General features: G+C 44.4%; 1 protein-coding gene across 3 annotated transcripts; it reads right to left on the bottom strand.

Annotated features, from left to right (window-relative positions):
- Nucleotides 1–24,804, bottom strand: LOC111972712 (sine oculis-binding protein homolog). Of its 3 annotated transcripts, none has more exons than XM_023999764.2 (7): nucleotides 24,479–24,804; nucleotides 21,689–21,827; nucleotides 20,693–20,887; nucleotides 20,261–20,412; nucleotides 13,156–13,257; nucleotides 10,413–12,473; nucleotides 1–3,118 (listed from the first exon to the last, which is right to left on the bottom strand). In XM_023999764.2, exons 1-6 carry the CDS (start codon nucleotides 24,569–24,571, stop codon nucleotides 10,422–10,424), a joined length of 2,733 nt encoding a protein of 910 aa, XP_023855532.1. In that variant the 5' UTR covers nucleotides 24,572–24,804; the 3' UTR covers nucleotides 1–3,118; nucleotides 10,413–10,421. The 3 variants fall into 3 exon arrangements, with proteins under 3 accessions (XP_023855532.1, XP_023855533.1, XP_023855534.1); XM_023999765.2 differs by having other exon boundaries at nucleotides 10,413–12,452; XM_023999766.2 differs by lacking the exon at nucleotides 24,479–24,804 and adding an exon at nucleotides 23,799–23,978.
- Nucleotides 24,805–25,289: the final 485 nt, after the last annotated feature.

Here is a 25,289-nt window from a genome sequence, read left to right as displayed (position 1 = left end):
TTACTGTCAGAATAGCCTTTATTCACTTTACAAACGGGTCTTCACCAAACAGCTCCCAGTTTATCATATTCATTTACATAAAAAACTATCTGAATTGTCAATTATACAGTACCCTATATGTTCAACAAGTGTCCTCAGAGTCCACAATATATAGGTTTTAGACAACTTTACATTTTTATCTTCCCAAACTGATACTGGCCAGAAATGGTAGGTATTGGTAGATGTGCAATATACTATGGCAGTTTTTTGTTGACTTTTTGGCCGCTAAGGAATGGCTAGGGGACTACTGCAGGATATGCCAGGCATTAGTATAGAGTGACACCACTGCTGAGTCATAATAGTTTGTGACACAGTCCCCTGGGCAGACTAAGATGACACTGATTCTATAGGCATGACCTAAGGTAAGCCTGTTGACTGGAATGAGCTTGTTGTCACCGTGGCTACACATACGCTGATTGGGCATGTGCTCTTTGGAATGCAGTTCTGAGATGGCAGAGGTGTATGTGTGTGTGTGTGTGTGTGGGTGGGGGGGGTTGTGACAATGTTCTATTTTGGCTATGGGATGGCAACAGGTGATCTGTGGCAGGATCGATGAATAGATCGAGCCATTGCTGAAATTGGCATGTTAAAGACAGACTTGTATTGGCACTAAATGTATGGTTGTTTACTGAATGAAGGTGAATTAATACATGTTTATGTTAATGAAAATAGCCTATCTATTTACCGAAGGTATTGGAGACGGCTAGTTATGTATATAAAAAAGAGGCAGACACTTGTAGAATATATGCCAAGGCACATTGAAGCTGTTCTGGTTTGTGGTGTCCCYACGCCCTATTAAGACACTTTATGTTCTGGTTTCTTTTATTTTGGAAGTTACCTTASCWGSTAAGGTAACTTCCAAAATAAAAGAAACCAGAACATAAAGTGTCTTAATAGGGCGTTGGGACACCACAAACCAGAACAGCTTCAATGTGCCTTGGCATATATTCTACAAGTGTCTGGAACTCTATTGGAGGGATGTGACACCATTCTTCCACCCAAAAAATTATATCATTTTGTGTTTTGTGTTTTGTCTCAGGCGCCGCTCCAGAATCTCCCATACGTGTTTAATTGGCTTGAGATCTGGTGACTTAGACGGCCATGGCATATGGCTTACATAGTTTTCATGCTCATTAAACCATTCAATGACAATTCGTGACCTGTGGATGGGGGCATTGTCATCCTATGGGGGCATAGCCATGGCAGCCAAAATAACGGCTTGCCCATAATTTTTTGTATATGACCCTAAGCATGATGGGATGGTAATTGCATAATTAACTCAGGAACCACGCGTGTGGAACCACCTGCATTCAATTTACTTTGTATCCCTCATTTACTCAAGTGTTTCCATTATTTTGGCAGGTACCTGTATGTTCCAAAAGCGACACTGCACTCTACTGGACAAATTCTAACAAAACATTTGGAAACTGGTTAGAACTTGCAAAATACAGCATAATAATCATCATCAAAATAAAAATCAATAAAGCACTTTTTGAAGATCTATAGAGGCATCATTCATAAGTTAATATAAAGTCAAAGTCTATGTATAGCAAAAACTAAAAGTGAATTCTCACAATGTGATGATGAGTGTTGGCAAGGCCTCAAGATGATGATGCTCCCATTGGAGCGTTTGTTACGCTGATCCCAGATCTGTTTGTACTGTTTGGCATGCCAATGACTAGAAGAGTTGGCAAGACAGAACAAATAGATCTGGGACCAGGCATATAGTTAGTATCTCATCAAACTGTAATACTGATAGCTGCATTTTGCAGCCTTTGACGGTTCAAAATAATACCATGGCTGGTAACATGACTACCTACGTTGTTGTTCCAAACCCACCAAAAGGGGCCCACTGCACATTATCTGAGTAAGGTAAGGAGCATCAACAGAGGGAGTGGGTTTGGAAACTCAAAATATCTACTTCTATGGCAGTGTTTACACAGGCTGCCCAATTATTGGCAAAAGATCTGATCTGATTGGTCAAAAGACCAATTGGTGGTAAAAAAAAGATCATAAATGGTATGCCTGTGACAATATAGCCCAAGTCCCATGACTGAGTCAGTGTTATAAATCACTGCATGTGTGATGGTTTGAAACCCAGGTCTCCTGCACATCACAAGACCGTGTTAGCCCTTTGAGCCAAAGCCTTGGCATTCATTTTGGGGACAAGTCTTCAAGTCTCAGGCAAGTCAAAACTTCCCTTGCCAACTCAGCTATATCGGTAGATTGATATATGGGACTTGCGCCCTCTCTCTTTCATTAACATATGACATTGTTTACAGTTCATATGTTCCCCTTTTTCATTGCTCCAGGAGATTCCATCCCTCCTTAAAATAGTTCAGACAAATACCAGAGGATAAATTCTTGAACTGAAATTGTGTACCCTCATCCCTCGTGTGACGATATAAGAGGGAAAGAGGAAGTTATCGAGCAATTGGTGTAAGAAGTTGCATTTCAGGACTGGTGTGTGTACTGTATACTGCAATTGGGCAGGGGTTACAGGGTGGAGAGGAGAGGAGAGAAGGAGAGGGGGGTACACACATATTCCTGGCCCTCAATCAGACCAAAAAATAGACACTCCTCCTGAAGCCTGAGCCCCCGTCGGCCAGGTAACCCAAAACCCGAGTAGGGGAGTTAGCGTGGGATATGGGGGAGAGGAACAATGTGGCTCTTTGTGTGGAGCTAGGCAGAGAAAACAAACCGTTTCCCCAGGAAAGAGATCAGGTTCAGGCTCCATCTGAGAAGACCACACAAGGCTGATGATTGGAGCCTAGTAGCCTACCGTCTAGTGTAGAGCCACTGAATAGGGTTGAGGAGTGGGCTCTGATAGGCTCATGGAGTATGGCAGAGATCAAAGAGGGAGGTATCTCTGAAGTCCAAAGATGCTGTGAATATACTGGAAGTCCACATCTTGGGCTGCTTCCCCCATTGGACTGCTTCCTTGATTGGCACCTCGTGGTCAGAAGAAGGGCGGGGCCAATCTCCCTGGTGGCTGATTGATTGGCTGAAGAATGGATTGGAGAGAGGGCGTTGGTTCTGGTGATGTCCATAAGAGGGCAGGGCACTGGATCTGGTACCGCTGTACAGTGTAAAACAGTAAAGCAGTTCATCACATACAGAGAGAGAGAGCGAGAGACGGAGAAAGAGAGAGAGCGAAAGAAAGAAATACAAGGAGAGAGAGAGGGAAGAGAGAGACACGGAGAGGGAGAGAGTGAAAGAGAGACAGAGAGAAAAAGAGAGAGCGAGACAAAGGGGGATGAGAGAGAGAGAAAGAGATTTGAATTGTATTTCCATTTACATCTATACCATACTCTTAGATCTGCCTTCCTATTCTGTCAATCCTCCCTTCCTTAATCCACCCACTCAACATAAACACTGTGAGAATGAGGCTTTTAGATATGTCAACACCCAGATAACTGTCACATAGGTTATTATCAAACCAAGAACATCTGTGCTGAACACACACTCACACATGCACAGACGGATGCACACGCACACGGACACACACACACACACACAACCACCACACAACCGACACACACACACACACACACACACACACACACACACACACACACACACACACACACACACACACACCAGGGGCCAAGAAGCCATGGCTCTGTACTCTCTAACTCTCTATTCCCCTTGTCCCTCTCTGTTTAAGTTTCAAACGCTCTGCAAATACCCATGTGGAGGGATCTAGTTACACGTGGCAATAAAATAGCCCAAATAAAGGCAGGGAAAACTGAGACGAAACCGGCCTATTTTCTGAGGTGAAATCCTCCAGTTGGCCTGTTGATTTTGTCAGAGCTAAAAGACTTAAAAGTTTTTTTAAAGAAACTTTTAGTAGCGAACACAATGGAAGTGGACAGCCATATTAACCTCTGCACTGAGAGTTACTAAGCTAAAGTCAGCCGACTGTGAACGCAGACCGGGTCCCATTACACATAAGCGCTCGCGACATATGCAAACACACACACACGTTACTATACACACCCTCAGCACACACATATACTGTATACACACGCTCACACATACGTGCGCGCACACACACACACACATTTGTTTTACTATCCTTTTGGGGACCCAAAAAACTATTCCCATTCAATATCCTGTTTTCCCTAACCTTAATCCTTAACAACCTAACCCTAACCTTAACCCCTAACTCCTAACCAGTGCTTAACTGGTAAATTTGGAGGTGCCGGAACAAAAAGTTAGCGCGAGAGAGGGGTGACCTGGGGAGCTTTGAGGTACCGGAACACATGAGAAAGAAAAAATATTCTTTATAATAAAGTATTCCATGCATATCATCACATTTCCACTGTGACATAGAGCAATATAGTAGAGGCACTTACAGAAGTTCCACACATGGGAAACATTTTTTCTAGCCTAGGGTCCGGGAAATGTTTGYCCTTGTATAAACGCATTTCATCCAATTCTACGTCATTTTACATTACTGGAGAATTTGGCAAAATATTTTTTTATGCGGCGTTTGTAACAAATCGCACTCTCCTTGCGTTGTGTTTTGTCCAAATAAATCACATCAGCCAGTGTTCCCAGTTGAGCATCATTTATTTCTGCTGCTGTTGTTAAATGGGAAACAGCACGTTAGTTGTGCAGGGCTTAACGGTATTGATGGCTGTCGATGGCAAAATCCCTTGCATCACATTTTCATAGACCAGACCTGACGTTCGCGATCTCCCCCTATCTGCAAGCGGGGCCAATCACAACACACCTTATTGTCATCAGCGTTGAACTAACCAATAAGAATGCTTGATCATTAAATACACCTTTCTTTAGAGGCAAGTGGAAACATAACCAACTCTGTTACACCTTCAAAACAACTCGGAACTGAGAACTGGGAAATATTTGACTTCCGACTTCAGTGCGTTCAAGACAACTGTAAAATTCGGGAAAYAATTTGCCCCGACTGGGAAAATTAGTTTGGAACGGTCTTCCAACTCGGAATTCCAAGTGGAACTCTGGCCTCTTTCTAGAGCTCCGACCTGAAGATTACTGACGCCATGATTCAACCTCGTTTTGTTCAGAGTTCCCAGTGTTCTTGAAAGCACTATAATACTGCATAAATGATTGAAATGACAGGCTACTTTGACACTGACTTACTGATAATCTAAGATCAATGAAAACGACCTTATCTTGAATCCACCAATAGCCTAGGCATTGGTGTGTGGAGACATATTGTATGCTACAATATGAGGAGGAAATTATAGTCCTAAAAAGGCTTTCCAGTTTCACTGAGTCACCCAATGACGCACAGCTCACTTGCTGGTGATGGCATATGCGCTAGTGCCTAAAGCCCCCCCCCCCCRCRCRCCCTTGTTCAACAATATTTGGATGTTGATKAAATATTTTGGCAGCCTACAGCTGGTTATATTCTTCTTTTCAGCAGGAGCCATGTGCTTTACAACCTGTGTTTTCCCGCGATTGTAGACTATTTAAAATATTGCGAAAGGCCAGTTTTGTCTGCGTGCTGTTTGTTCACTGACAGATTTGCCACACGTTCCCAACTGTAGGCTATGCCTTGTTATTGGGCTACACTCCACAGCTAGGCTATTTTAAAAAGAAGCTATTTATCCCCTGTGGCTTAATTTGAGGCTTTCTCATTGTGTAGCAGTGGCGTGTATTCATGGATGCCAAGGGAAGCCAGGCTTACCCGAAAAATTGACCAATAAAACAAACCTATATATATAAAAGAATTGATCTTTTGTCTTTTTGTGTTTCATAATTTTCCTTCAATTCGCAAGAAGCTGAATGTATCTCACAGGAGTAAGCATCCGAGCGTGTGAAACAGCGCCCCTCTGTCTCTCTACGTGTATCTCTAAGTATCTATCTGATTCTGTCTGGTCCAAACAAGTATGACATTGTTGTCGCCCGTAGCATTGAAGGCAAGGGAAGCCAGCGAGCATCTGGCCTCCCTTGATAAAAAAAAGTATAAAAAATGTGGCAATCAGCGTCAAACTAAACTGAGCCAGCTTAACTGTAAATGGTCCTGGCGCAACAAAAAAAGTGTTACGGGAAGCCAGCTGTGATTTTGGAGCATATGGTATTGACAGAAAAACTTGAATTGTTGCATCTCGTTGTGTTCTTGTCCTCCGGTGGCTAGCTAGCTAGCTAAAATTGGCCCTTTCCTAAATTAACCATGGATGGAGATAGGGATTTGGACATGAGGTTTTACTTAATTCTCCGTACTGACCAATGATTATAATGGCTATTCTGATCCAACCATTAATTCATACATTGTTGTGCCACTGGCCTGAGAGGATGGAAGTTCAATATGTAGCTAAATGTTGAAGGCTAATGTTAACTAAGGTTGCCAATGAATGGAAGTTAGGCTAGCGAACAAGCATTTTAGCCAGGTAACCTAGGACAACAACAAATACAAACGTGTACTGTATGACAGAGTGACAGACCGTTTCGTCAACATGAATGGATGACATTGTTGTTTCTCCACAAGTAGGGTGAGTCAAAAGGTTTATCTAATTGCACGAACGCGCACACAGTTCACACACACACACACACACACACACACACACAACACACACACACACACACACACACACACACACACACACACACACACACACACACACACGCACACACACACACACACACACACCAACACCAAAAGAAAATCAGAACCATGAAAAGCCACATCATATTTAGCTGATGTTGATTGGACTAAATCGTTTTTGGTATCTTTTAGTTTTCACTGTATTAGACAAAAGAAGAGGTGATTTGATGATGTTGAAATGTTGAAGTTGAAATTGTGCTSGAATAGTGGAGGCAGCTCCTGTTTTCTTTGTGACTTGTGGTAACTCTCTGTGGCTCTAAATCAATATTTGTTTAGTGGTCTGAAAATGCCAGAAACATTAACTTGACTTGGCCATGCTGTAGGCAATGTAACTGTCTGTTACTGTACATGCCATATGCTTTGTGGACTTCACTGGACAGAGGTTGCTATCCGGTGATAAAACAAAGGTGTGGTTAAATTTATTCTGCCACTGTGTCTTCTTATTGTCTGGGCCTTTAGGTCTCTATATCACGTTCGCCAGGCATATGAATTAACAGGTTATAGAGCAAATAACCCAATTATCACATCACATAGGTTGTAATATAGCTGGCTTCCCCAGTGATTTTACCTACTGTGGTGTAGTAGTTATTTCATTTATTTCTGAACAGACAGCAGTAACTCTATAACTTTGGCAAATTTATATCAATTTATCAGGCTCCTCCAGAACCCTTTCCTCTATAAGGAAATCAATTATAAAGTGCAATGCTGGAGAGAAGAGAGCTGCAGGCTCTATTAGAGCAGAGAGAGGGAGAGCGATCATAGAAAGTGAATCTCATTCTAGTTCTGTGATAGACAATAATTTGTCATGCCACGAGATGTACCAGATCCAGCCAAATAGGTTACGGTTCAAATTAAGCACTGCTCCTAACCCTAACTCCTAACCTTAGTTGTAACCCTAACCCTAATTGTCAATCTAACCTAACCACTAAGCATAAAATGGTATATTTTCTTGTGTGGACTGGGGAAACTTCCACTTGTCCGAATTTTCCTTGTTTTACTATCCTTGTGAGGACTTGTGGTCCCCACAAAGATAGTAAAACCAAAAACACACACACAAACACACACACAGGCTCCCCTTACACAGAACACCATGCAATAAATCCGCCTGCGCAACGCTGGCAACACTCTGTGATTTTCATGTGTATTGGTTACTAAGGAGACCGGTGGACCACGTGAAACCACAACAAATGACAAAGGGTGAAGCGGGGACRTCTCTGAAAGAGGATGGCTTAATACTTCTGGCACATGGCTTTTGGGAAAATACGATAAACAGTTATTGGGTTATGTGTCGCTCTCTGCCAATAGCCATCTTTTTCACTTTCAGACACAATTATTAAGATGACCCTTGACCTTTTGAGTTTTTCGAAATGGGAGGGGAGAAGCGAGGAAGTCGAGGTAACTGGAAATCAAAACCTTCTCTGTCATCATGTGTACATTAAGCCCAGGATGTAAAACGGAAAGATAAGCACATAATCACACGGCTCTGGGTAGCAAAAGGACCATTTGAATGAACAATTAGAAAAGGGTAAACTGGAGACGGATCTGATTTGTCGAAAGTAAGGAYGGTTCCAATCTGATTGGTCGTTAGGGTTTTGAATGTACTTTATGTCTTCCATAGAACATCTGGTTGGCAGGAAGAAGCTGTGAAGTGAGAGAAGGGAATAAGAGAGGAGAGGAAAGGAAAAGAGAGAGGAGAGATAGTAGAGAAATGGAGAGAAGAGAAAGAGAGGAGAGGAGAGAAAAGGGGAGAGAAGGTGGAGAAGAGGAGAGGACGGGAGTGTAGAAGGAGAGGATAAGAAAGAATAGGGGAGATGAGGAGAGAAGAGAACGCCAATAAACGCTACTAAATGAGACTAGAAGAGATGATTGCGCACCACTAAACTCCTACACGGGAGTGAGACCGAGCGACGGCGCCAGGGCCAGTATTGCATGTCAGTGTCGTTGTGACACACGTAACCGGATCATTCCGGTTCTGCTGCTCAGTTTTCTAATGAAGCCCCAGAGCTCTATCACTGAGGGCTGGCTCTCATTTTCAATCACAGCACACACACACACACACACAACACACACACACACCACACACACACACACACACACACACACACACACACACCCACACACACACACACACACACACAACCCCAAAAACCACACACACACACACACACACACACACACACACAGACAGACATAGGCTCTCATATTCACAGCGCCTTCGAGTCTGCTGATCGCCACCGTCTCCAAGGTAACGCCAGAAAGAGGGCTGGATTGGAAGAGTGGTGGTTCATGGGAGAAAAGAATATCACACAGTGTGGAACTTTGGCAGTACTCAATCCTTTGGGTGAGCTGCTCGATCACCCTTGATCAATCGACCTCACCCACGGACACTGTGATTAATGGGGGCTGAGCTAGAGCGGTGTTTGTGAGACAAGGGTGGATCCCGAAGGGACTTGGGCCGGGTCTCTTTACAAAAATGTCCGCAGACTCTGAAAGGTTTGAGCTACAAACTATTCAAATAAAGCTGAGATTCTCACAAACACGCACATGTGACATGTGCTGCTCTATGACACTCGATGACTCTCACAAGCTACACAAGAGTCACTAGAAAGTAAGTGGTTCTTCTATATAGAAGATCATAGGAAATCCCAGGACAGTGTCTATAATACTATAAGCTCACATATTTTCTGTCACAAACTCCACACAGTTGTCAATGACTAGTAGGATGTTCATTTCCCACTGAGCAAACCATTTCTGTACTTACAGCATTCATATAAATTCATTTCTCTCATGTTTTTGCTTTGGCGGACCTTGTTTTTTTAAATTTCATTTGTCAAACAAACTGTTTTCTGTTCTACTTGTAGCCCTGGTTGTCCTGKAAAGAAAATGGTGAAACAATTAATTGTGAGGCTAAATATAAATGCTGAACAATCGGATAAATGAAGGTCAGATAAATTAAAAGCCGATTTTTTTTGCTGGGGTCTCGGGACTGATAGGGTTAATGAGTGCTTGTTTCCTTTGAAATGTGGTTTGTTTGAACAGACTAATATGAATAGCTTTGTATGAGTTCAAAAAACATTGCATGTTACCTTCACCCTGGTGGTGCAGTGGTCTAATACCGTGAGTAAAGTAAGAGAAGAGCATAGGCTTGAATCTCACTGATGCCGTGCTACAATAAAAGTTCTGATCAGAACCTCTCTGCAACCTAAACATGTACACAGAACAGGTGAAACTTTCTCCGAATGTCTTAAAAACCTGGTGCAATGGAGCCAATGGGATATTCCCAAAAGCACACATGCGCGCACACACACTGTTACACAATATGCGCATGGCCACGAAACAGAAGGGCGCCAAAGAGAGAGAATCCCAGTAACTTGGCACTCCCCACAGCTCTAGGATTACAGCTAGGCCAGGGGAAGGAGCAGAGAAGAGAGACAGTGAGAGTCACTTTGAAAAGAGGTCACCTCACCATGCAGGGCCTGTTACAGTGACAACGCTTTGTTTGGATGTTGGACTGTTTTATATGGGGATCTGTCAGGGCACGCGAGTGTGTGTGTGTGTGTGTGTTTGATTGTTGGTGATAGATATAAACAGTTAATTGTATACCTTCTTCTAAGGTTATTTCATCTATATGGAAGTTCCTTCATATAATCTTCACCTGTATTACATCTTTCTCATTCAGAGTCCTCTAGGTATCCTAACATCTCCATGACCCCCCCCCCCCCCCAAAAAAAACATATGTTACAGTGCCCCAAAAGCCTGTGTAACAAGCAACACCCACCTCTCTCTTCTACTTGTTCTGATCTCTGATGCGGAGGCACCGTCTCTTCTGAGCAGGCTCCATGTCCCCAGGTCCAGCCACACTCGGTGGGCTCCAGAGGGCGCCCTTGTCCCTGAGCTTGGGCAGAAGGAGTGTGGTGTGGGTGGTGGCTGGGGAACTGCCCGTCCTGGTGGGTGTAGGGGTGGGGTTGGGCAGGGCATAGGCGTGGTCCTCATCGAGGATGTGGGGGTCTTTAGGGTTGCCACTGGGCGAGGGCTCCTCTGACTGGCTGGTGGGGAGGGGAGGGAACTGGCCCTGGTCCCTCCCCTGGACCTGGCCATTGGAGCAGCTGTTCTCTTTGACCGCCTCCAGCTCGCTGAGGACAGAGTCAGGGCCAAGGAGCGTGGCCTCTCTCTGGGACTGGGAGGAGTCTGGGCTGGGAGGAGGTTCGGGGGATGATGACGGTGTTGTTTGGTTGGGGACGTCTGGGGGTGTTGAGGGGGAGGGGGTGGCGGTATCGCAAGGAGGGCTGCTGCATTCCCCTCTGGGAGTTGGTGGGGTGTCTGAGGGGGGTCGTATGTTAGGGCTCTGGGGGTAGGCGGTGTTGTGCAGAGGAGGGGGTGACTGGGTTAGTGGAGGGGTGGGTTTGATAATGTCATGGTGGTGGTTGTGGTGGTCTACTCTGGTATCCACTACCCTGGTGCTTTGCCCCGCTCTGGACTCCTGTTTACCCGACATGTCCACCATTTCGTGGGGGTTGAGCTCCAGCTTGACCGGGGTCCTCTGGAGCACTCTATGAATGAGCTGTCTCTCTGGCTGCTGCTGCTGGCCCAGCTTAAAGTCTAACAGTGCCTCAATCACTGAGGTGGAAGAAGGGGAAGCATCGTAGCAAGCCCTGGGGGAGGACGCTGCACTGTGGGGGGTTGACATGGGCGACGGAGCCTGCCTCTCAGATTTAACCCAATCTGTGATATCCCTTTTGGGGTGGTCGGAGGGCGACGGGAGACCCTGGTTGGTGGTTCTACTTAATCTGTTTGGCACAGAGCTCCCGGGTGAGGGCAGTTTGACACCACTGGAGCATCTCCTCTCCATCCCATCTGGCACTGGCTGGATAACCCCACTGGGGGAGATCCCTTGGGGGTCTGAGGGGGAAGCCTGAGGGGGGATGGGTATGGGGATAGGGATGGGGATGGGGATGGGGACGGGGATGGGTACAATAATGGGGTAGGGAACCAGGACCATGGGCTGAGGGAAGAAGGGGCCTAGGGACGGCCATCTCCCGAAGTTCATCATAGGGGGCATGGGCACAGGGCCACGGGGCCCCATCATTGGCGGGGAGTGCAGGCCGGGGAAGTAGGCCCCCGGGTATGGGTGCATTCTAGGTGGGTGCATGGAGGAGGCCGAGGGGGGCTGGAGGTGGGGGGGGTGGGGGGAGGGAGGGGTGGAGGGGGGGGGGGGGCGGGGAGGGGGGCCAGGGTGGCACCTGTGGGGATTGGCGAGGGGGCTCGTCAGGCCTTGGGCGTGGAGGGGGGGCCGGATGAAGGGCAGCGGGATCTGAGGAATTGCCTGGTGGTGCTGGTGGTGCTCCATGGGGGGGTGAGGAGGAGGAGGGTGGACGGGGTGGTGGTTTGCCACCTCTGGGGGTGGCAACGGTGGCAGGACATGTCTCTCCAGGTGTCTCAGCCCAGAGACGGGGACCTTGGAGGACGAGGACGACGCCTCAGATGGTGACACAGTCCTTGGCGCCGCTGTACTGTGGATCGGCATGAGCCCTTTGGGTGACCTGGTCCTCCCCCGAACGACCCCCGCGCCATTGTTCCACGATTCGGGGGTCAGGAGTTTCTGGTTCTGACCCCCTCCGCTGGACTCAGTTCTCCCATCCTGGGTGGGTCTTCCTGGGCCTGGGCTGGAGCTGGTGAGAGCTGCCCTGGCCTCTCTGTAGAACACGTCCATCTTGTACTGGTTCAAGCACTTGCTACTGCAGAACTGGAGCCGTTCTGCGCCTGCGCCGAAGTCCAGGTACTCTTTGGTGTGGCGGACGTGTTTGCACCAGTCGCACACCTGCGGTACAGGCGAGAGTGACTGTGGAGAATTACTAAAGTGCCACGTGAAAAGGGAAAACCAATTATTTGAATGTGGAATGTACTGTATAACATTATTTGAATAGAGTGGTTTTGTTTATCCATCTCCAAATTCCTAAAAGGCTCTTAATTGTTTCCGCACAAAAACATTTAATCCGTCTATAATGGACAAGGAGTGACTTCAACATTTGGGATGAATTCTCCATGTAAGGCAATCTTCCCTATTTAGCATGTGTTCAATTTCATGGTCAAATCATATTAAATTCATTGTGTTCTTTTTTAATGATTTGGGCATTAAATGTAATATATTCTAAACACGAGAGATGAATTTGCATGGGGAATTGGTCCCAAAATGCTAATGTGGCTAATTGTTGGCTATGACTACTTTAACAAAACCTAATGTGGATTGCAGCCTCTCCTTGTCCATAGCCTATTTTAAGGTAACAAATATCTATATATGGAAAACAGCTGAACTATCAATTTAAGGGGTGGTTTCCCACTCACAGATTAAGCCTACTCCTATTCTAAGGCTTAATCTGTGTCCTGGATACTGCCCCTAAGTGTTTTGAAGTAGCAGTATACCTCTTAAAGACAAACATGCTTGACTTCATTAGTACACTTTGAGCAAAAACATTTTTAGTAATTTTTGTATTTCCATGATGTGGATTGTGTTCTGTTCTTACTCTGGCCCCACCGCTGTTCATCTTCATCACCACTCGAGGTGAGTCGTCAGCATGGGTGTGTTGGGGGGATTGCTCACCTCCGTTGAGATCCTCATCCCGGGCCTGACGGACGGGGGCAAAGCCACATCATTATACACTTATAACAAACTATCAACAGCTCGGTCATGTTCTTCGGCACCAAACAAACGGACTGATTTGTCAAATAAGAAACACTCCTTGTTTTTTTTATCTCCGTTGCGAAATGTTTTAAAACGTTGTGAACACGTCCCAGGATTGAGTTAAAGTTGTTTTAGAGTACAGCCTGGATTCAGTTGAACCCCTATGGGATTTAAGCACCAAGCTTTGATGAGGTAGCATTTGCTTTAAGTCATCATGGATGGCTCTCGTGGTCATTAAAGCAAATTTACATAACCAATTCCAAAATAAACACTGCAAGATCCGCCTCGTCATAGGGGTTCAATGTAACAGAGTACATTGACCTGTGGGCTTTGAGGTCACTGAAACAAAGGGAACGTTTTGGAAAGTCTTGATAAGATAAAGTAGATGACAAACATAAAACCCTTATATTATTGTCAATGGTCCGGCTGTATTAATATTGGACATTCCTCCCGATTCATGTAAGCTGATCCTGTGTGGATCTGCAAGCAGTGAGCACCCCCCTTCACTGTGACCCACTGAGTCGTGTTGAGTTACGAAACATGAGGCAGCTGCAGGTAAGGTATGCGCTGAAAGTGGATACCTTGCCCCTAGGCCCCCTGCCCTTCTTCCTCAGTGAGACAAGCAGGGACAAGCCAATGGCCACGGTTCCATCCCCACCTCCACCAACCCAAAAAATTGAGGGTTTGTTGCAGCCTGGTAGGTAGGCAGCAGACAATTCCCTCTTTCCCCCCTGTCAGTTGTTCGGTGACTATAACCTAGCGCTGCATAAACAACAGAAATGTTGAATGGGGATAGCCTTGCCTGACACCCCCATGCCTCTAAGAGGGGGTATCAATGTCTTGGATGTAGGGTGAAAAATGGTGGTAATGTGTATGGGAGAGAAGTGGTGTATGGACACTACTCCCCTGTCCTCCTGAACCAAGCCGCATTTGTCACTGGCCCTTTCTCCATTAAGGCGAAACTGATACTAAAGGGCTTTATTGAATCCGTATCGCAGAAGTTCAGCATTACAGCATGACTGAAATTTAAAGGCAATGTTCACAAGTTAGCTGAGACTGCATTCCTGGTAAACGATGCATACGAAAATMACCTTTACATTTCTATCACCCAATCTGTAATGCTTCAGCGATAGAGCCCTAACTGTCCTCTGCGAACTTTGACCCCTTCCCCCGCTCCAAACACTGGCCTGTCTATTAGAAACCAGCATGTGTGTGTGGGTCTGTGTGTATTTTATTTGTATTTTATTAGTATCCCCATTAGCTGTTGCGAAAGCAGCAGCTACTCTTCCTGCGGTCCACACAAAACATGAAACATGACATAATACAGAACATTAATGGACAAGAACAGCTCAAGGACAGAACTACATKAATTTAAAAAATTGATGAATACATAAGAATACATACACACAAACTAGCTTTGTCAAATAGGGGAGAGGCGTTGTGCCGTGAGGTGTTGCTTTATCTGTTTATGGAACCAGGTTTGCTGTTCATTTGAGCAATATGAGATGGGACAGTTCCATGCAATAATGTCTCTGATATGTATTTATTTAATTTAACTAGGCAAGTCAGTTAAGAACAAATTATTTTTTCACAATGATGGCCTACCCCGGGCAAACCCTCCCTTAACCCGGACGACGCTGGGCCAATTGTGCGCCACACTATGGGACTCCCGATCACGGCCGGTTGTGACACAGCCCGGGATCGAACCAGGGTCTGTAGTGACACCTCCAGCACTGAGATGCAGTACCTTAGACGGCTGCGCCACTAGGATACAGTATATAATACTGTATGCTTTCTTGAATTTGTTCTGGATTTGGGGATTGTGAAAAGACCCCTGGTGGCATGTATGGTGGGGTAAGTGTGTGTGTCAGAGCTGTGTGTAAGTTTACTATCCAAACAATTTGGGATTTTCAACACATTAATGTTTCTTTTAAAAAGAAGTGATGCAGTCAGTCTCTCCTCAATTCTTAGCCAAGAGAGACAAGCATGCATAGTATTTATATTAGCCCTCTGATTACAATGAAGAGCAAGACGTGCTGCTCTGTTCTGGGCCATATGCAGCTTAACCTTGCAGCACTCGACCACACGACTGGACAGTAATCAAGATAAAACAAAACTAGAGCCTGCAGGACTTGCTTTCTGGAGTGTGGTGTCAAAAAATCTGAGCATATTTTTATTATGGACAGACCTCTCCACATCTTTACAACCATTGAATCTATATATTTTGACCATGACAGTTTACAATCTAAGGTAACACCAAGTAATTTAGTCTCCTCAACTTGTTCAACAGCCACACCATTCATTGCCAGATTCAGCTGAGGTCTAGAACTTAGGGAAGTACTTGTACCACATACAATGCTCTTAGTTTTAGAGATGTTCAGGACCAGTTTATTATTGGCCACCCATTCCAAAACAGACTGCAACTCTTTGTTAATGGTTTCAGTGACTTCATTAGGTGTGGTTGCTGATGTGTATATGAACGAATCATCAGCATACATGGACACACATGCTTTGTTTAACCTCTCTTGGGTAAGGGGCAGTATTTTCACCTCTGGATGAAAAGCGTGCCCAAAGAAAACTGCCTGTTACTCAGGCCCAGAAGCTAGGATATAATTGGTAGATTTGGATAGAAAAACACTCTAAAGTTTCTAAAACTGTTAAAATAATGTCCGTGAGTATAACAGAACTGATATGGCAGGCGAAACCCCGAGAACAAACCATCCAGGGAAAAAGAAATTGAGGTCATAGGATTTTCCAATGGGTTTCTATGGGATACCCTTATTATTAGGAATCTGATTGCAGTTCCTATGGCTTCCACTAGATGTCAACAGTCTTTAGAAATTGTTCGATGTTTTTCTTTTGAGAAATTAAGAAGTTGTCCTATTCATTGTAAGTGTCACTCCAGGTGGACTCTACTGTTTTGGTGCGCGTGAATTGGAGCGCGCTTAACGTTGTTTTTATCCGGTATTAGAAACAGTTTATTCCGTCTTAAATTTGATAGATTATTTATMTTTTAGGGTACCTGAGGTTGGATTAGGAACGTTGTTTGAAATGTTTGGACCAAGTTTACAGGTAACTTATTAGATACTTTGTAGGCATGTTGGGCGAGTTGAAACCGGTGTATTTCTGAATCAAACGTGCCAAATAAATTGACATTTTTGGGACATAAAGAAGGACATTATCAAACAAAAGGACCATTTGTGATGTTTCTGGGACATTTTGGAGTGCCAACAGAAGAAGATCTTCAAAGGTAATGCATTAATTATATCACTATTTCTGACTTTTGTGGCGCACCTGCCTGGTTGAAAAAGGATTTTCATGTGTTTGTATGCGTGGCGCTGTCCTCAGATAATCACATGGTTTGCTTTCGCCATGAAGCCTTTTTGAAATCTGACAGCGGCTGGATTAACAAGAAGTTAAGCTTTATTTTGATGTATAACGCATATATTTTCAAGAATGTTACATATTTGAATTTGGTATTTTTGAATTTCGCGCTCTGCAATTTCACCGGATGTTGGCCAGGTGGGACGTTACTGTCCAACCTGCCCATAAGAAGTTAATGCCAGTGGCAGGTCATTGGTAAAAATAGAAAWGAGTAGAGGGCTTAGGGGGCTGCCCTGCGGTACACCACACGTTACATGTTTGACATTAGAGAAGCTTCCATTAAAGAAAGCCCTCTAAGTTATATTAGACAGCTCTGAATCCATGATATGGCAGAGGTTGAAAAGCCATAACACATATGTTTTCTCAATAACAGGTTATGGTAAATAATATCAAAGGCTGCACTGATATTTAACAGTACAGCTCCCACAATCTTCTTATTACCAATTTCTTTCAACCAARCATGAGTCATTTGTGTCAGTGCAGTACATGTTAAGTGCCCTTCTATATAAGCATGCTGAATTTTTTCCAACAGTTTGTTAAGAGCTGAGGACAACACATTTCCTCTAGGCTCAGATTAAACATATGACAGATAGGAGTGGCTATAGAGTCAGCTACCATCCTCAGTAGCTTTCCACCTGTTTTCAATGCCAGGAGGTTTGTCATTATTGATCGATAACAATCATTTCTCCACCTCTCCCCCACTAACTTTACAAAATTAAAACTTGTAAGGATTTTCTTTCATTATTCGTTTTTTATGCATGAGTATGATGGCTCACTGTTCGTTGTTGGCATTTCCTGCCTATGTTTTCCCACTTTTCCAATGAAATAGTCATTAAAATAATTGGCCACATCAAATGGTTTTGTGATGAATAATGGAGATTTGATGAACAATGGAGTTGAATTTGTCTTTCTGCCCATAATTTCATTTATATCATTGATCTTGGCTTCATAATGAAGTTTTTTCTTCTTTTTGTTGAGTTTAGTCACATAATTTCTCAATTTGCAGAAAGTCAGATGTGCAGCCAGATTTATTTGCCACTCCTTTTGCCCCATCTCTTTCAACCATACAGTTTTTCAATTTCTCATCAATCCATGGAGCTTTAATAGTTCTAACAGTCAGTTCTTAACAGTTGCATGTTTATCAATAATTGAAAGAAGCAATTTCATAAAATTACTCAAGTGCAGTGTCTGGATGCTCCTTATTAATCACATCACAAATATTTTTTACATCATCCACATAATATTTTGTATGATCTCTGATATATTATTTTAGGCCCAGCTTTTGGAACTTTGGCTTTCCTGGATATAGCCTCTATATTGTTATTACTGCATCCAATGGGTATGGATACAGCTCTAGATGTAGAACAAACAAAGAAGAACAAAGTTCTACAGTATTAGTAAAAAGGTGATGAATACATGTGGATGATCTTGTTCCTGTAGTTTTGTAAACACCCTGGTAGGTTGATTAATAACCTGATGAAGACAGCTTGTTTGTCGAAAAGTTGATTATTAGGTTACTAAATTATTGCATCTGAGCCCCTAGAGTGTGTGGCTCTCCTTTTCTTTTTCAAGTGATTAATAACCTGAACCAGATTACAGGCACTGCTCACAGTGAGAAGCTTCCTTTTCAGTGGACAGCTTGATGAAAACAAGTCAATATTCAGGTCCCCAAGAAAGTAGACCTCTCTGCTTACATCATACACTATCAAGCATTTGACACATATTATTTCGATACTGACTGTTAGCACTTGGTGGCCTATAGCAACACCCCAAAAGAAAAGGCTTTAGATGTGCCAAGGGAACCTGCAACCACAACACTTCAATAACACTTGACAAAAAAATCTTCTCTAAGCATTACAGGGATATGGCTCTGAATTTACACAGCAACACCTCCCCCGTAAACATTGCTGTCTATTCTATAGATGTTATATCCTTATATCATTACTGCTGTATCATCAAATGAATTATCCAAATGAGTCTCAGAAATGGCTAATATAAAAATGTTATCTGATGTTAGCAAGTTATTAATTTCATGAACCGTATTTCTAAGGCTACATACAGTGCATTCGGAAAGTATTCAAACTCATTGAACRTTTCCACATTTTCTTACATTACAGCCTTATTCTAAAATGGATTTTTTTTWWWAATTCTTCATCAATCTACACACAATACCCCATAATGACAAAGCGATTACAGGTTTTAAGAAATTTTAGCAAATAGTAAAAAACGGAAAAAATGATTTTACATAAAAATTCAGACCCTTTGCTATTAGACTCGAAATTGAGTTAAGGTGCATCCTGTTTCTATTGATCACCATTGAGGTGTTTCTACAACTTGATTGGAGTCCACCTGTTGTGAACTCAATTGATTGGACATGATTTGGAAAGGCACACACCTGTCTATATAAGGTKCCACAGTTTTAAAAACCCACAGATTAAAAACCAAGCCATGAGTTTGAAGAAATTGTCCGTAGAGCTCCAAGACCGGATTGTGTCAATGCACAGATCTGGGGAAGGTTACAAAAACATTTCTTCAGCAAGAACACAGTAGCCTCCATCATTCTTAAATGTAATAAGTTTGGAACCACCAAGACTCTTCCTAGAGCTGGCCGCCCGGCCAAACTGAGGAATTGGGTTAGAAGGGCCTTGGTCAGGGAGATGACCAAGAACCCAATGGTCACTCTGACAGAGCTCCAGAGCTCCTCTGTGGAGATGGGAGAACCTTCCAGAAGGACAACCATCTCTGCAGCACTCCACCAATCAGGCCTTTATYTTAGAGTGGCCAGACGGAAGCCACTCCTCAGTAAAATGCACATGAAAGCCCACTTGGAGTTTGCCAAAYGGCACCTACAGGACTTTCAGACCATGAGAAACAAGATTCTCTGGATTGAACTTGAAATTCCCAAGATTGAACTCTTTGGCCTGAATGCCAAGCGTCACGTCTGGGGGAAACCTGGCACCATCCCTACGGTGAAGCATGGTGGTGGCAGCATCCTGCTGTGGGTATGTTTTTCAGCGGCAGGGACTGGGAGACTAGTCAGGATCGAGCGAAAGATGACCGGAGCAAAGTACAGAGAGAACCTTGCTGAAAACCTTCTCCAGAGTGCTTAGGATCTCAGACTGGGGTGAAGGTTCACCTTCCAATAGGACAACGGCCCTAAGCACACAGCCAAGACAACGCAGGAGTGGCTTCGGGACAAGTCTCTGAATGTCCTTGAGTGGCCCCGCCAGAGCCCAGACTTGAACCCAATCGAACATCTCTGGAGACACCTGAAAATAGCTGTGCACCGACACTCCTCATCCAACCTGACAGAACTTGAGAGGATCTGCAGGTGTGCCAAACTTGTAGCTTCATACCCAAGAAGACTTGAGGCTGTAATGACCGCCAAAGGTGCTTCAACAAAGTACAGAGTAAAGGGTCTGAATACTTATGTAAAAGTGACACTTCAGACACACTTTTTATAACTTTGCAAAAATGTCTAAAAACCTGTTTTTGCTTTTGCAGTTTTGTCAGACCTAAAATTGTCCATTGACTCCTAGTTGAATCAAGGTTGAATCCCTCACCTTGTTGCGTTTGAAGTAGGCACGTCGGCAGGCGGCGAAGCATTTCTCACTACAGAAGCTCTTCAGCTCGGTGCCCATACAGAGAGAGTAGCGCTTCACCCCCTCCTTCTGACACCACACACACACTATCTGCACATTCTGCACGTCTTCCACTGTGGACAGAGCCAAAGGAGAGAAACATCAACATGCGAAGTGTGATTAATGATGATGATGATGAAGATGACCATGTTAAGAGCATGTGAGTGTTCAATCAACAGCTGTATAAAATAATTGTAGGCTACATATGGTAGTGATGATGATGATGACCTGAAGACTAGGCGTTTAGCTCAGCGGGCTAGCAAGCTTTTATGATGTGCAGGAGACCCGGGTTCTAACCCAGTTGTTCACACAACGTGCTTGTGTGTGTGTGTGCGTGTGTGATGTTTGCCCTACCTGCAGATGGCTTTATAAGGGGGACAATTACGGGAGCGCTCTTATGCTCCTTAGGGCTGGTCAAAGAGGAGGAGCTGGGGAAGGAAGAGGAAGTGGAAGAGGGGACGCTGGATGATTCTCTCTCTCCACTCCTCATGGCCAGTGCAGAGGTGCTGACTTTGCTGTTCAAGCTCTTGGGCTTCGGCACTGAGTTTTCTGGAAGGCACAGGATATGCATGGTCACTTTATGAGAGTCAATTTATGTTCTAACATAGGTATGGAGTGATATAAGTGACAAAATAAAATTATTCTGCATTCAATATCACTCTATATAAACAAATAATGTATATGCAGCCCAAAGGACGCTGACAAAACAAAGTCAACTTTTCATTTTTATTTAACCTTTATTTAACTAGGCAAGCCAGTTAAGAACAAATTCTTAATGACAATGACGGCCTACCAAAAGGCAAAAGATTAAAAATAAAAAATAAATAAAAAGATATATGACAAAACACACATCAAGAGAGACAACACAACACTAGATAAAGAGAGACCGAAGACAACAATAGCACTGAACATTTTAGAAAGAGAAAAATCCAGCCATACAGGTTTACTGTAGGGATAATAAGTGTAACATAAGAATGGTGAATTAAGGAAGGGTGAATTAAGTTGCAAGTATGTCTAGCAAATGTTTAAAGTGATTATATGTCTGGATTGAACAACCTGTATGCTCTGTTATTGGGTTACCCGTGAATTCTGTCTGACCTCTGTTAACTATGCTACCTGTGTTGTAGATACCTGGGCCTTGTTCAGTTGGCAGAAACGTTTTGAAAGGGAGTGAAACGGGAAGATACTACCTGAACTAATGATCTTGGGTCGTGTTCAGTAGGCAGAAATAATTTTGAAACGGTAAGGGGCCACCTGAACTTGTTCAACTAAAACACAYATTTCCACTATCTGTTGCAAAACGTTTTGCTACGATGTGCCCTACTGAACGGGACCCTCGCCTTTTCTCACCTTTAAGGACGGAGACATGCTGCTGGCGTCTCTCTCGGTTGGGGTAATTCCGTATCTCGGTTGCCTCGTTGTCCCTGAGCTCCACCTTGTCATAGCCGTACCAGCCTAGTAGCTCATTCATGGTGCTCTCTGCAAACGTCTAGAGGGAGAAAAGGAAAATAAATCACTGAGCAACATTATAGGTTATGTCAGTCAGGTGACATGGCGGGAGACGGGGCAACTGAAACACTGCATGCTAATGCTAAGCCAATATGAACTTCAGTTTTGAGTGACCTTACATCTGAGGTTTGTGAGTGGAACTTTTTCATCCCACTCTTTAAATGTAACCAGAGCTTCCACTCCCGAATCAATGTGCTGGATTATTTTGACTTCCAGACCAGCCCTGCCTGGATGAAATGAATAGGGGAACACAGAGGCGTACAGTATGACTCTTTTTCCATGATGTATTCCAGTTTGTTTACTCTTGCTAAATCAGAGACGGAAAAGTTTTTCAACCTAATACTATTGTGAAATCTATGAATCATCATTTGTTTATCTCTTTCAATTGAGGGGAAAAAAGAGACACAGAGAAGAAAAAAAGTGTTGGGTTGAGAAGTGAACGTCCAGGCTTTTWATTTTTTTATTAAGACCATGTTTTAAAAAACAGCACAAAGGTCTCGCCCTGTCTCTTCATCCGCCCACCTCTCCGCCTCTGTGGCTTTGGGGGCGAGCGGGGATTGGAGCAGAAACACGATCTGGAATGGGCAGAAATCAGAGAGGGACACCCTACACCGCCTCTAGGTCCCATGGTTCTGGGAAATGACCCGCTCCTCTCCCCTCAACTCTCCCGAGCGTCCAGCACTCTCCAGTCCCTCTCTGTGTGTCCCCTCCCTCCTCTCCCCTGCCCTCTCCTCTCTCTGCCTCTCCTTGGCCCCCTCCGCCCGGCACCTTCCAGCCCTGATACCCGACACTGCACTCTCGGGTTTCAACCTTTTCCAGCGTGGACAGCCTGCCTGTGGGAGTGTTGTACTAGGCCTGTAGTACTGACTGCACATTCTTTTCCCCTGCTTTCCTCACACTGACTGACCTCTGCTCCGGACCAGGGCCTCAAAGAAATGGAGCTCTGTGTGTATGTGTGTTTTTCTGTCTATCGTGGTGGTGTGTGTGTGTGTGTGTGTGTGTGTGTGTGTGTGTGTGTGTGTGTGTGTGTGTGCACACAGAGGTATCATATCCAGCTAAATATGCCTAATGATGATTAGTCAAGTATTTGGTGTCCGTGCTGTGCTACGGTCTGACGTGGAGGGAGTGGGTCAGACTATGGTGTTGAAATAGATCCTTTAGCTGACACAACGCTGGACAGGACCGGACCGGATCAGTCCGCAGACAGAATGCCCCAGAAACAACTGTGTCTGTCTATCTTTTTGTCTGTCCGTCTTTCTTTCTTTCTTTCCCTCCCCTTTCTCTATTTCATAATGCGACCCTTATACAACTGGCCTTCAAGTCCAACAGCCCCAGTTCATTACCGCGCATAACCCAAGGCCTATACTGTAGATCCAGTACAGATCCAATGTCTGAGAATCACAATGTAGTAGTCTGTCAGTGCTGCCTGCCATGGGACTAGCCCAGTCTACATCAATGATTACATCAGGGCAAGTCCTCCTATATTACAATTAAGTGTTGTTTTGTCTCACTATTTTCTCATTAGGCAGAGACAGGCGTCTTTTCTTTCCCCTCCCCGTCTTTTCTTTCCCCTCCCCGTGCTTTACTTCACACAATGTTGTTTTTGTTTCTTCTTGGCAGTTCAGACAAACATCTGCTTTGTGAGAGTGACAAGCCATATCCCAAACCACAGAGAGAGCCCCAGCCAAAGGCAACAACCCAGGGCCGACCCCCAGATCCAGCCCAGATCCAGGCCAGGCTGACTTACATCAAGCACGGATAGCATTTCGCATGTTTTGATTAAAATTAGTTAAGTTGTAATTCTACACCCCTCCCTGCATATCAAAGCTACAATCCAAACCACTCACGCAAAAAGACCACATTTCTTCTCTCACGAAAAGACCAGAATAAAAACCCAAACTCCTTCTTTATTTTTTGTCCTATGGAGGGGGAGCTCATGGATATTCCTTACCTTTTACTCACAAGTCTCAAATGTCCTAAGCGGAGAGTCTCAAGTGACCAGTGTTACTCAGTATGTTTGGCCAAATGCCTTCCATTTTATAAAGTTAGATTGTAATAGACTATCCTACTACAACAAGTACGTGCACAGCCGAAGCGGGGAAGAAGTTATGTGTTCTTGCCGTCTGGCTGGTGACGCACATCTGGAACACCACTGGACATTGCGCGCGGCCACAGCTGGACTGACATGGCGTCACTAAAGAAGGGCTACAATTCCGTGTGCACGATATCAAATAGCCTATTGGATAACATAAGATTGACACTTTAATTAAACACACACTTTTCTATCCCCCCGGAAAAGTACATTTCCCGACAGTTGGTTTAAGGCCAGGTAATCTAATATAGCTGTCTTATTTCACCAATATGGGACTAATGTTACACAATTGTTTTATCACTTTTATTTCGTCAGTATTCAATAATATAATGGCATTAAATTATAAAACAACTTTAAAGGGAGGTGCGCTAATCATTTCACTGAAATAAATCAAAGTTTGCGTCGCTTCTGTGCCTCTTCAACTGTAATTTTTACGCACAGCGCTCTCTCCCACTGTCTCAATAGTCCCAAACTGCCCTTGAAAGAATTCACAAACGGAACAACGAAAAAAGAAAAGCAGCCAAAACACTTCCTCTCACCTTCATCTCTTGGTTGATCTCTCTCTTGACGGGATGCGCAGGTTTCCTACTGCGTTTATTTTCCGGTGGTCTCCCTTTTTCCATCTCTGGCATAGTTCTGACTGGCTCCGTGTCACTTCTTTGGCGGGCTTCACTCGGGTCTAGTCGAGGTGCGGCGTCAGAGAGCGAAAGCTGTCACTCTCGGTGACAGCGGCTGTCATGCCCAGACGTTTGCGTCCGTCATCTGAGGGCTCCTTCCATTGACTCTCCACTGAACATGCGTGTTGGGCGCTGTGGCCTGCTGCTGCCGTGGTACCGCCGCCAACGAACAATCCCCTCGCTCTGTCCCGGAGAGCAAGGAGGGGCTTCCGGGCTGTAACCCAACACCGGGCGCCCACCCCTCAACAGATACATTTCATTAGGAATGCAAGGACTGTGTATTATCTGCGGGGAACACACTACCAACACTGTCTGTTATATTCCAGTCTTTAAATAAATAGATTAAAAGTCAGTTTGGGCAAATGATACCCATACATAATGTTTGTGGCTTTCTCAAATGACATCTGTTCGATCAAAGAGAGAGATAGCGAGAGGACACATAACAGCCTTGGACAGGGACAATGGAAAGTAGCCTGCAACCCACTATTATTTTATTGTCGGTGATACCACACACTTGTTAGTGGCTATGGTCAAGAGGAACACCTACTTGATGTGTCTTATAATGATGTGCCTGCTCTGCTGAAATCCCTATTCAATGAATGTTTAACACGATATTTTCAGGATGGCACAGTTGGACCTGCTAGGGCCTCATTTAGGTGAGACCACATAGGCC

The sequence above is a fragment of the Salvelinus sp. IW2-2015 genome, linkage group LG14 (genome assembly GCF_002910315.2).
Source record: "Salvelinus sp. IW2-2015 linkage group LG14, ASM291031v2, whole genome shotgun sequence".
Lineage (NCBI taxonomy): Eukaryota > Metazoa > Chordata > Actinopteri > Salmoniformes > Salmonidae > Salvelinus > Salvelinus sp. IW2-2015.
The sequence above is the reverse complement of the archived record's forward strand: the minus strand, read 5'-3'. Positions and strand labels throughout refer to the sequence as shown.

What these genes read in the sequence shown, in the direction of transcription:
- LOC111972712 (XM_023999764.2), bottom strand. Translation starts at nt 24,571, where the DNA reads ATGCCAGAGATGGAAAAAGGGAGACCACCGGAAAATAAACGCAGTAGG. An exon ending in CCTTATAAAGCCATCTGCAG is followed by an intron (nt 20,413 to 20,692) that starts GTAGGGCAAACA and finishes CTCTGTCCACAG; the next exon opens with TGGAAGACGTGCAGAATGTG. An exon ending in CCTACTTCAAACGCAACAAG is followed by an intron (nt 13,258 to 20,260) that starts GTGAGGGATTCA and finishes CCCGTCCGTCAG; the next exon opens with GCCCGGGATGAGGATCTCAA.